The sequence below is a fragment of the Pseudopipra pipra genome, chromosome 1 (genome assembly GCF_036250125.1).
Source record: "Pseudopipra pipra isolate bDixPip1 chromosome 1, bDixPip1.hap1, whole genome shotgun sequence".
Taxonomy (NCBI): domain Eukaryota; kingdom Metazoa; phylum Chordata; class Aves; order Passeriformes; family Pipridae; genus Pseudopipra; species Pseudopipra pipra.
Genome location: NC_087549.1, coordinates 23,568,586 through 23,580,423, shown reverse-complemented (window position 1 = coordinate 23,580,423; position 11,838 = coordinate 23,568,586). Strand labels below are relative to the sequence as shown.

Here is an 11,838-nt window from a genome sequence, read left to right as displayed (position 1 = left end):
TCATCCAGTGAGGACTGATACTATCATTTACATTTTTCACAGGCACAGAATGACAGAATCAGTGGATTCTGTCAGTCTGGAATGTGCCTCAGGAGATCGTCTAGTTCAGCTCCGCTGCTGCTGCTGCTCAAAGCAGAGCCAACTAGAGCTGTTCTTGGGCTTCCTTTCATCATATAAGGGGAAATGTTCAAAAAGGAATGCTCACATGGACAGCTGAAAGAGCAGGATTCCACTGTGAGATGTAGCAGACCAATGTGACAGGGTGGGAAGCACTCTGTGTGACTTCTGAGGAACCAGGCTGAGTTTCAGAAGGGGACACAGTTGTCTGAGGTAAAGACTAGGCAGAAAGCAGTTTAACTGGACATTCAGGCCCAGTTTGTTGATCTGAAGAGCTGGAAGTACCCAAGTCTTTGTCAGGACAAATACTTAGACACCCAAGATCCTGCTTCTGCGTGTGCCTGGAGGTGCCATTATCTTAGTAGAGCTGGCTTCCACAGCATCTCTGGCACATCAGCATCCCTTACTCACCTCATGAACCAACCCAAGAAAACCTGAGTCCTCTTAACAACCATTTTAAAATAGGTACAAATAGAACAAGTGCAGAATCTCAGGAGCCTACGCAGGTGTCTCTACACTGCAGTATTCTGCAGTCCTGTCCCTACAATTGTTCCCTATGGTCTGCACTGTATAAAACTGACAAATCATTTAAGGGTATTTCAATTGAGTGAGCACCCCTGCACCCTTGCACAATGGGTTTCAAAAAGAAACTTTTTTCAAAAAGAACCTTTTTTCAAAAAGAGACTTGCAGGATTTGGGGAATTCTCCTGCTAAGCAGCTGACTCCACAGCCTGTTCTCACTGAGACTGCCTGGCACCTGCCATGAGGGTCTGGGATGAAGGAAAGAGAGAGCAGAAGAGGCTAGTTGCATACAATGCTAAGGGAAGAAGCCTGATACTGGGAGGCAGAGAGTAAAAGTCAAAGTGAAATGAATCTGTCTGTGTCCTTGCAGCTCTACAACTTTTGGACATGTTGCTGCCAGTCATTGGTTACAGGTGAGCTTCCCAAAGCATTGTCTCATCCCTGGCAACTGGCACACTGCCTGGCCTGCAACACCCTAGGAGTGTCTGTTCTGATGGAAAGTTTTCTCTGAGCCCTTTTACAAGCTGTTATAAGGGCCTTGGAGGCAGCAAAGGTTCCTGGGTTGCTGTAGCACTGCCAGCAAATCTGTAATGTTCTGCCCAGCTGCCTGGCAGCACACTTAACCCTGCAGGAGTTTGGAGTCTGGTTAAAGTACCTGGACAGGTTAGGGATTAGGCTGAATTGACCATAATAAAAAGGGATCCCCTCAGGCCACCAGTTTTTTAAAAAGGAGAAGACAGCAGAAGTTTCTAGCTTGTGTCTGGTGGAACATATTCGAGTGCCAAAAGATGCTGTCATCTTGGACTCTGCCAGGGTAACCAGCTTTTGAATTATCCTCACTGACTGACAAGGCTCGGGCAGATCAGGCGAGGGATCCTTCCTAGCTTCTGCAGATACAGACCTGTGTGGCAGGCAGCAAGAGGAATGCAGGTCCTTAGTCTGTCTCTTGTTGAAATGGTATTGGGTAAACTCCTCTGCAGGGCATTCATGATGCCAAGTTCTGCCCTCTAACACATAAGTTCTACCCTCTAACAAATTCTGCAGTCTAACACACAAAAGTAACAAGCACCAGCATGCCTGCACAGGGAGTGCAAGGCAGAGGATAAATGGCAGAAGAGGGAGATGTCTGTACTCAGCCACAGCGAGTGCTGCTGGTCTCATCCCTTCTGTCTCAGGTAGCAAAGCTGGAAACAGGCCTGTGGAACTTTCCCCAATGGGATAGGTCTCATACCACCCTGTGTCCCTGCTAATGTGCAATAGTGATGTGCCCTGCACACCCAAAAGGCCCTCAGATCTGAACACTAAAGATACGAGTCAGTTAAAACGACCTGGTTCATGAAGTGTAAGCTTCTCTCAGATGTGACTATTGCAGACAGTACACGTGTTGCCACAGGAACTCAGTGACAGGACTTCAGAAGACCAGCTGCCAACCTTGTGCTTTAATTACTCAATAACAGTCCCTCCTGTAAGTTTCTAAAAAAGAAAACATAGAGAAATGTGGAGATCTCAGTAGAACATGATAAGGTTCTGGAACAAATTGTTCTCTCTGCTGTTGCCTCCTTGCCCAAATGCCTGAGGCCTCTCTCACTCTTCTGTATCTGCTGTCACTTCTTTCCAGACTTGTCAGGGACAAGTCCTAGTGATGCAGTTTCTCGTTATTCACCTTTCCTCCTTCTGAGTGTTAGTCTGGTTTGCAGGGGTCCAAGCAAAGACATATAAACAAGAGCAGGGTTTACAACAGATACACCCACCTTCAATACAGCAGACACAACATTTAGCTCAATTTCCGCTCTGGGGAAAAAACATTCACTTGGTGAATTCCAGTAAAATCCTTGTTATATTTGCAGTTGACTTCATCCACATGCCCAAAACCAGTTTGCACACCCCCAGCTTCCTCTCTTTCTCTCTCTCTCTCATCCCCCTCTCAACAACTTCACAACAATTTCAAAGAAAAGATTGGCAAGTGGTTGAAAGAACACAAAGACCTTGTCCTTGTTAGCCAGAGAAAAAGTGCTGGCACCTGTATGTCAAGAACTTGTGGCTTTTCAGTTTGCGTGTTTCTTGCTAATACTGTTTATCCAGGTAGCACAGATGGGGCATGTCATTTGGCAAGCTCACCCCTAAGCTTTTTACAACAAAGATGATAACAGGTGCAAGATAAGGGATACAGATAAACCCAAGAATTCATTACAAAAAATTTGCATCCAAAGCAGCAGCAGGACTTGGTTTTACTTTATCTTAAAAGCACACACTTTGTGAATGCCATTCAAATACTAACTGTATTTGCATCTGATATTGTAAGTGTGTCACACTAGCCAACAACATGGAACTAAACTGTGTCTGTGTGGGCTTCAGCTCCTGTGCAAGGGCAGCCAAGCAAGTCACCTCTCTCATGGCAGCACGAAGGCTTTAGGACGGGTCTTGAAAAACTAGAGACAAAATTCTGAAGAGATTACATTGTCCCCACAGAGCGCAGGATTTTCAAAGGCACTCATTAGATTAATAGAAAAGGTCTCTTAATTCTAAAGGTGTTATTTTGATCTCAGAATGGAAGCTGAGCAGTTAGGATGCACTAAACACTTGAAAACTTGGCCCCAAGTTCTGCTTTTGCCTGCCTGTGTGATCAAAGAATGTGGCACAGCTGTGTAGAGGTTCCTGGTCAGAGATCATCCATAACATACAGCCAGGAGAGAGTTAGTTAGAGGTCAAGGTCAATTAGCATGATCTGAGTGCTGAAGTCTGTATTCTCAATTACTGTCTGTAGAAGTCCTATTTTAATCCACTGTTTAAAAAGAGATAAGAGACTATCCTAACAAAAGATAGGTATCGAAAAGTTGCATGACCTGAACATCCACTGTTTCACTCACAAGTCTGCAGTCTGAATCAGAAGTAATTGGGAGCTGGTAATACCTGGCCTTTACTTGATGGTGTATGTAATGTGTGTTGATAGATCCATTCATTTTATAAGAGTAAACCTCAATCCCAGGTAAAACTACAGGAGGCTTGAGAATGTCAGATGAGCAGCAATTCCTATTAGTGCAGTGGTGTATGCCCATGGTTGGCAAAGGTGCCAGTGGATAAGGAAAAATTGCAATTTCCTTTCACTCTGAAGGACAGTCTCTCCAGCTCAGACCTATAGCACAAAGCCAAGGAAGCATGCAGTGGTCCTCACACTCCATTAAATCCCCAAGACCTTTGTGTCCCTCTGCTTTTAGCATACCATCTTGTACAACCTCATTTGTGCTTGAAACCAGGGAGTGAAAGAGCACAACAGTAACAAGAAATAAACAAAAGTTTACCAGCAATTTATCTATAGACAAACATACAACAAATAAAAAATGCAGCTGCAAACAAAGATGAAACCCTTTTACTGCAACATCCTTTGGGAATTTTTCATCTAGTTTGTAATTAAAGACTGAGATGATTAAACCATGGAAGATGGGAAAAATGCATTTTAAAGTGGCCTAGTGCTTATTAGCACATGTATTAATGTATTATTCTGTGGCCATGACTGAAACAACTGCCATTAAACACATTTTCTTAGTGCACTCCTTTAAACAAAGATTTCTGGTTGAATAATTTTAGTAGTTCAGGTAAAATAACTGCATAGGCCCGTTCACTGTGGCATGGAACTAGGCAGGAAACACTATTGTTAGCCCACACAAATTTTTCCTTAACTCTGATAATCCTGAATCCAGGATTATTCAGATGAGGCAAATGAGAGGGAGAATATATCCTTGCCCATGTAAATGTAGAGAACAGATCTCCCAGATCATTGTGCATATTTCTGCTCTCTTTGCTAGAGATGAGGGATCCCAGTGACCATCCTACATCCCAGTGAACACCCCAGCCTCTGGTCACTGCATATTTTGAGGCAGGTCTCTCTCTCTCCCCCTCTGTTCTCCTCCGCATGAAGAGTTTTTTGGTACAAACACATGACTATATGTAGACTTCCTAAACTTCCACTTGTGTTTGACCATGAGGGTCTTTTTTTCTCATTTCTGTGTTGACAAATAATATCTGGATGTTCTTTTAACAAGAGTCAGCTATAACTGATCAGTGTTTCCATGTTTTCCTTGTCCAGAACTTGTTTGTTTGTTTTTTTTTCCCAGAAATGCCAGGTTAGAGTAATAACTGAATTATCTCTGCCTAAACCAGCTGTTGCTGTCACTAGCACTGCTGCCCAAGGATTTCAGAGTTTTGTCTGAGGAGTCAGAGGGACAAAATACTTCAGTAAGAAGTACAAATCAGAGAGGCAGTCGCTTTTCAGCTTCTGAGGGAAATATTGAAAAAGGTGATGAAATGTGCTCCTTAACACAAGGAGATAATTAAAAAAGGTTTGTGGTTGACTCTTACAATACTTCAATCTTTATATAGTGTTCAAAACTCACTAAAACATTAAGCCAAATCCTTACTTCCACTGAGCTGGCGGCACAAAAAGCTAACTTATTAGAATCTATACAGTCTTGAAGAAGCTTTTCAATAACTACACATGACACATGGAATATTTTCTTAAAGAAAAAAGTAATTTAGTAAGAACAGTAAAGGTACAGAACAATAAGAAACAAATGTCAGCACACTGAGAATGAGGTTGGGATTGTTTTTTATAAACAACTGGTTTATTCTTTTCTTATTACAGGTTTAAATCAGTTTAGCACCATTTCTGCTCATTCAGAGGCTAAAAAAAGTTAATATTTTAAAAGATTTATTTATAATACCCTTGAGGTTTAGAGTATGTTTATGTAACCCTTCTGCCAGGAATTGGCAGCAGCTGAAAGAGCTGGATTCGTTTATCTAGGGGTTCTCTCTGAAAACTTAAACAAGCAGTTTCAGCCTCCACCCAAAGCTAAATGACCTCCTTTGGGTGTCCTGACAAACAATAAATCCTGCTCAAGGCATAGCAAGGGTTTAAAACAAGGTTCAGAGTTTCAAGACAAAGAGAACTTTGGAGATGAGGGAAAGAGAAGAAGAAAGGCTCAGGGTAAACCCACAAGAGCCACTAATCAATAAAATAAATAATGCTTAAGTGATCCCTAACCTCCTGCTCCTCCTTGCCTCTGTGACACAAAATAAGGGCTTGCTCTCATTTCCAAACAGATGCCTTGTCCATTGAACATCACTGCCCACTCAAAACTCTCCCTGTATTTACTGTGTGGCTTCACTTTGCAGCTAAGCTAATGAACATATGTATCAGTGCGCACAAACCAGGAGACCCTACCCTCTCCACAGCCCCTTGCTCATGCTGACACTTAGCTGACCATGCAGTGAACTGATTCAAGGCACCAAACTGGCAGATAAAGAACTTGTGAAAAACAAAAGTGAGCAGTGGAGGGTTTCTGCTGGTTTAACTACCTGAATCAATTCACTGTAGTATAAAATGAAGGTCAAAGGTGGCACCAAGGAAGAGGATGGCATGGCTGGGGATAGAAAGAAGAGCCAGACTGCTGTTGTGTCTCTTCTAGTAGTAACAGCTAGGCTGGGTTAGCTACTAATAGGTTGGGCTGGTGTAGTTTCAAGATGAAACTGCTTTTAAGCATGGTGGCATTATTGTATGAATCTGCTGGCTTATTCCTATATAGGCCAAATTTTGAGGAAGCACAGCTGCTCTATCTGTGACTATGGGGCTAATTCTATCTCTAAATAAAAGTCCAGCCGACCTGTAAGGTGTGAGGATCCCCTCTGCCAGCCAAGAGGAAGAAATAGGGCTTTTGATGCAAACCTTAAAACACCACATTTTACTAAGGACAGAGCCCTAGGGCCAGCTTTGCTGCCCAGTGAGAATTGCTCTGCTCTACTCCCTCACACAGCAGATCAGCCCTGAGACTTTTCCAGGTCCCTCAGCTGCTCCTATGCCACACTGTCCACAGCAAGGAAGCTTTTAGAACTCAGCTTCCTCAAATTTTTGGGGCATCAGATTTAAAAAGCTAATCACAGAATTAATTAGGTTGGAAGAGACCTCCAAGCCCAACCTAAGCCTGATCACCACCATGTCAACTAGACCACGGCAATAAGTGCCGCATCCAGTCTTTCCTTAAATACTTCCAAGGAGGGTGACTCCACCACCTCCCCAGGCAGCCCATTCCAGTGTCTAATTACCCCTTCTGTGAAAAAATTCTTTCTAATGTCCAACCTAAACCTCCCCTGGTGCAGTTTAGGACTATGTCCTCTCATCCTGTCATCCTCTCATCCTGTCATCCTCTCATCCTGTTGCCTGGGAGAAGACACCAAACGCCATCTGGCTACAATCTCCTTTCAGGGAGTTGTAGAGAGTAATAAGGTCACTCCTGAGCCTTCTTTTCTCCAGGCTAAACAACCCCAGCTCTCTTAGCTGTTCCTCATAGGACTTGTGCTCCAGATCCTTCCTCAGCTCCATTGCCCTTCTCTGGACTTGCTCCAGCACCTCAATGTCCTTCCTGTAGGGAGCAGCCCAGAACTGGACATAGCACTCGAGGTGGGGCCTCAGCAGTGCTGAGTACAGGGGGACAATCATTGCCTTGGTCCTGCTGGCCACACTATTCCTGACACAGGCCAGGATGCCAAAAGTCTTCTTGGCCACCCGGGCACACTACTGGCTCATTTTCAGTCGGCTGTCAACCAGCATCTCCAGGTCCTTTTCCGCCGGTTCGCTTTCCAATTACTCCGCCCCCAGCAGCGTGCCCGATTTCCCAGGGAGCGGAGGAATTCTCCCAAGGAGCCTGTGGAAACCCAGGCGAGGGCGGCTCTTCGCCGGGCGCCATTTGCAGCACACAAAGGGCCGCGGGGCTCCCGCAGCGCCCCGGCCGCGGCTCCGCGGGTGCCACCTGCCGGCGGCCGCTGCGCTGCGCGGGGCGGAGCGGGGCCGGGGCCATGGCCATGGCGGGCAGCGTGGCGGGGGCAGCGCTGCGGCGCGGCCGGATCGGCCTCCGCCACCGCCTGGCGCGGCCGCCGGGGCTCGGCGGCGGGAGGGCGGCGGCGGACTGGAGCCGGAGCCGGGCGGCGGCCGGAGGAGCGGTGCAGTACTGCGCCGAGCTGGTGCGGTGAGTGCCCGCGGCCCGGGGGCTGCAGGCGCGGCGGGGCGCGCTCCGCAGGGGGAGGCGCCGAGTCTGTCCCAGGAGGGCTCGACAGCGCTTCCCTCCCGATGGGGAAGCTGGCGAGTTCCCCGAAAGGGTGACTGGGATTCCCCCAGGCCGCCCTTGGCCTCTCCTGGCCCCGAGAACGGTCCCTATGGCCGGCGCCGGCGGGCCGGCGGGACCGCGCCGTGTTGGGAGCGTGGAAAGCAGGCGGATATTTCACCTGCGTGGATGATTTACCCTGCACACAGGATCGCAGAACCGATAGGGTTGGAACGGACCTCTGGAAGGCGTTTCGTCCAGCCCCTTGCCAAGGCAGGGTCACCCAGGGCAGGTTACACAGGAACGCGTCCACGTGGGTTTTGAATGTCCCCGGAGAGACATTTGAATGTCTCCGGGAGATCCCCACGACCTTCCTGGGAAGCCTCCCACGGAAATCCGCACACGCCCCGCCCCTTCATTGCTGCATTTCTTCAGAAGTTTTGAATATTTCGGTTTCTTTGCCTCGGGATTTTGGGAAGAGAAATCACCGAAGTGGATGTTTAAAAATAATGGGTTTTGTCAGATTTTCTTGGCTGCTGGGAAACAGCCAAGCTTCCGGAGTGCTTCTTAGAAAAATGGGCAAAAGCAGACGACATCCGATAGCTGGACAGGCAGCTCAGTACCTTCTCTGTCCTGAATGCAGGAGGGAGGCTATGTTCTAGAAGCATGCATACATTTTTTTGTCAAATCCAAAGTGCTCCAAGAGGAGCAGGAGTACAGCTCAGGCACTTCCAGGCCAAGCCATGTTTCCTGCTGGGCTTCTGGGCTGTAAACAACGTGCAGAGCCCCTTGGCTGTTTTCTAATCCACAGAAGTTCAGTTCTTTTCAAAGTAAAACGTTTAACAAGTCTCTTTTTAAAGACCTAAATAATTTCTCTTTGGATACTGTTGTCCTAGATGGTTGACAAAAGCAGGGAGGCGGCTTCCAAGTGTGTATAGAAAGAGTGGAACAGGATCATCTTTTCCAAACTAATGCTTGTAAAAGACAGAAAGGTGTGTATAGTCAGCAGTAATGCCTGAGGTAGGAAAACTAATGGGAAGAAATGGGACAATCTTAAATGTTCACTGCAGCAAAAACCAGCAGATCTATACAGATGCAGCAGAGCGCACAGCCAGGTTGCAGTTTCCTTGACAAAGCTTCAGAATATAGCTTTCTTTTCCTAGTTACTCTACCCAGGATTTGTTCACCTGATACTCAAGAGCCCAGAGGTTTTTTTGTGCAGTTAATATACAGATAAAGGTAATGTATACAGGTAAAATGTTTTCAGTAACTAACAACTGTGAACAGAATAGTTAGGTTTGAAGGCACAGAAGCTGAGATGGTTGAATTAAAACGTTTTTAATATACATTTTTGTTAAATGATAAAAAGATTAGTTAGAAAAATACATGACCATTCAAAATAGCAAAATGAAAGGTGGTTATGCTTTTGGCTTCATTTAATTGAAGCTGCTGTTCCCAGTAGCTCATATATTGCATGGAAATAATAAACTATAAAAAAAAGAGAAAGGAGTTATTATTCAAACAGAAATAAAACACCTGTGGCTGTGCAAGCATCAGCAATTCCCTAGTCCTGAATTTGATTATCCCACACACTAGGAAGAACAACTGAGTTATGCTTTAAGGATATACATTTCTGCAAGTTTTTGCAATATGCAAGATGTCCTTTCTCTTGGGCTTTCCTTTTTATGTTAAGCAACTCTTTTAAAAGTTGCTTAAAGCTATTTAGTTAAAAATATGTATCCCTAGTAGGTATGTTTTCTGTCTCTTGCTGCTTATGATGTCTGCTCTGGAAGACAACCATGTGGCTTGATGGTATTATGAAGTTTCATAACATGGAGGAAATTCATCATACTGAAAGTCCAATAATGGTCATAGCCAGCTTTTCTTCTGTGTGTGTGTTCATACATAAAATATACTTATGTGAGAGGAAAACTACGAAAAACACTCAATACCTGACTTAAGGTCATTCCCTTCTTTCTTCATTCCTTACACTAATACATGAAGGACGTTGAGATAGAACATGATCTACAGCAATATCAGTTTTATTTTACACACTGTGGCTTAATAGATTTGCTACACTTCATTTTTAAGCTTGGAATAATTGAAAACCAACATGTCAACACCATTACTCTAGGGAAGACAAATTTCTCTATTGTACTGCTGTGTACTTTGTGTAACCTGTTTCTTTCTGAAAGTAGAGGTGTTGTGTGAACAACTCAGGCAAACTGGAACTGGGAAAATGTGGCTGTAAACCTTGCAGCTCTGCGTAGAGTGGGCAAAACTCGGTATTACTACAATCAGTCTTGAAAAAAATACTAGGTTTTGAGGTGATAATACTTTCAGAAACTGACTTAATTGAGGGAAATTTGATGCATCTGTTCTTTAATATGAATGTGACCCTTAAAGCCTGCTAAAATTCACAAATGTACATTTTTTTGTTTATGTTTGTGAATTTGCATCAAGCTCTAAAACAAGTTTCACAACCCTTGTGAAAACTCTGTTTGTTGTCAGCTGCTGTAGGGTTAAGAAACTGTTAAAGCTCACTTCCTTTTTGTTTGCTGCTAAAAGTAGCTACCCTAATAGCCCTTGGTTTTAGTTTGGCTTTGCTATTTTAAGCTCATATTCCAAAGAAATATGAGTACATGGAAGAACAGCAAACTTCATGAAAATGAGCAAATGTGTTTTCCTTGACACCTGTTTCTCCACTTTCCAGGTGAAACTTGGAGTTGTTGGACTTGTTCTAACAAAGAATCAGGTTTTAGGGTTATCAGAAAGTACACAAAAACATTGTTCAAAACGAGCAGTTTAGCTTTTCAGAAGTGGCCAGGTGATTTTATTAGCTGCAGTAATGTCTGATTTTGCAGTTTGTGATTCTGTGCACCGTGTTGTTTTTAATTTCGTGGCACACCCACGTGGCCAAACGATGGCATGTCACTCCAGGGTGACAGTGGGTTGCCTGCAGCGAAACTGCCAGCTCCCACAGTTTTTATGCTTTGAATATAATTGCCAATATAAACAAAAACTTAATGGTTAAGTGAGCACTCTTCTGCCAAGCTCCAAAGCACAATCTTTTAAAGAAATGTGGTTTCATGTTTGGAACAGAAATCTGGAGGTCGGACAAACTGGATTCTTTTTTGCAGTTCTGCCACAGCCTTTCTTCTGCCTTTAGTCAGATATCTGAGATCTGGATTTCAGAGATGCACTGAGAGTTCAGACAACCTCCCCTCTCTTGGAGTTTGTCTTATTTTAAGCTTAAAAGCCGCTACTTTTGCAAAGTTTTGAACTATAACTTATTGCTACTCTTTCAGGAGTTCAGTGCTAAGCAGTAACACACCCAATGTACATAGAGCTATAAGTAACAAATATATTTTTTCATCCTTTTATAGAAAGCGTGACTATGAAGGGTTTCTGTGTTCTCTGCTGTTGCCTGCGGAATCTCGAACCTCTGCTTTTGCCTTGAGAGCCTTCAATGTGGAACTGGCTCAGGCAGGTATTAAAATATATTTGTGAACTCTGGAAATGTAAAATAACAATTTTGATATTCTAAATTACACTAGTAGGTTGTGTTTTGCCAGGATTAACTTTTTATATTGTGAAGGGCAATGAATAACTAGTGCAATACAAACCTCTAGTTTTGAATGGCCCATGGAAAGTAGGCAGCCTCCCCCAATTATTTTGCTGATGTGTATAGATTTTCTGGCTTTCCTCTTTGTCATGCTTTTTAAAATTAAATTATAACAATTATAACAGGCAGTGGTCCTTGATACTGTTATGTGATTGCATCTACATCCTGGCTTCACATGCAGTGACCGAATCAGTCAAGTGCAGCTAAATCCTGTCTGTAGAAGGTCTGTCAAAAACATGGATAACCAGGACCAGGTCTTTGTTGGCAGAAGCAAGGTGAGGGAAAGGCTGCAAGGAGGGAAGTTTGCTGTCAGTGTAGTGGGAGAGGAGTGGCTGCAGTCTCTTCCTTATGCTAGGTGGCCAGAAACTGCCAGTGCAGCCAGGAAACTTGGCAAAGCTTGCCAGAAAGGAATGATCCAGGAAATGAGCTGACCAAGCTAAACCCCTGACCAGCTCCTGTAGGCTGTGCTTCTGGCAACCCATG

General features: G+C 44.4%; 1 protein-coding gene across 6 annotated transcripts in view; it reads left to right on the top strand.

Annotated features, from left to right (window-relative positions):
* Window positions 1-7,197: 7,197 nt before the first annotated feature.
* The window catches only part of NDUFAF6 (NADH:ubiquinone oxidoreductase complex assembly factor 6), a 20,426-nt gene continuing 15,785 nt past the window's right edge, over window positions 7,198-11,838 (top strand). For 2 of the 6 annotated variants that reach the window (XM_064648407.1, XM_064648393.1), the window contains exons 1-2: window positions 7,504-7,655; window positions 11,117-11,220. In XM_064648407.1, the coding sequence (XP_064504477.1) occupies window positions 11,200-11,220 (21 nt within the window). In that variant the 5' untranslated portion in view covers window positions 7,504-7,655; window positions 11,117-11,199. Of the gene's footprint in view, window positions 7,656-11,116; window positions 11,221-11,838 lie in introns of those variants that run through there. The other 4 variants (XM_064648417.1, XM_064648386.1, XR_010429006.1 and 1 more) reach the window with 4 other exon arrangements.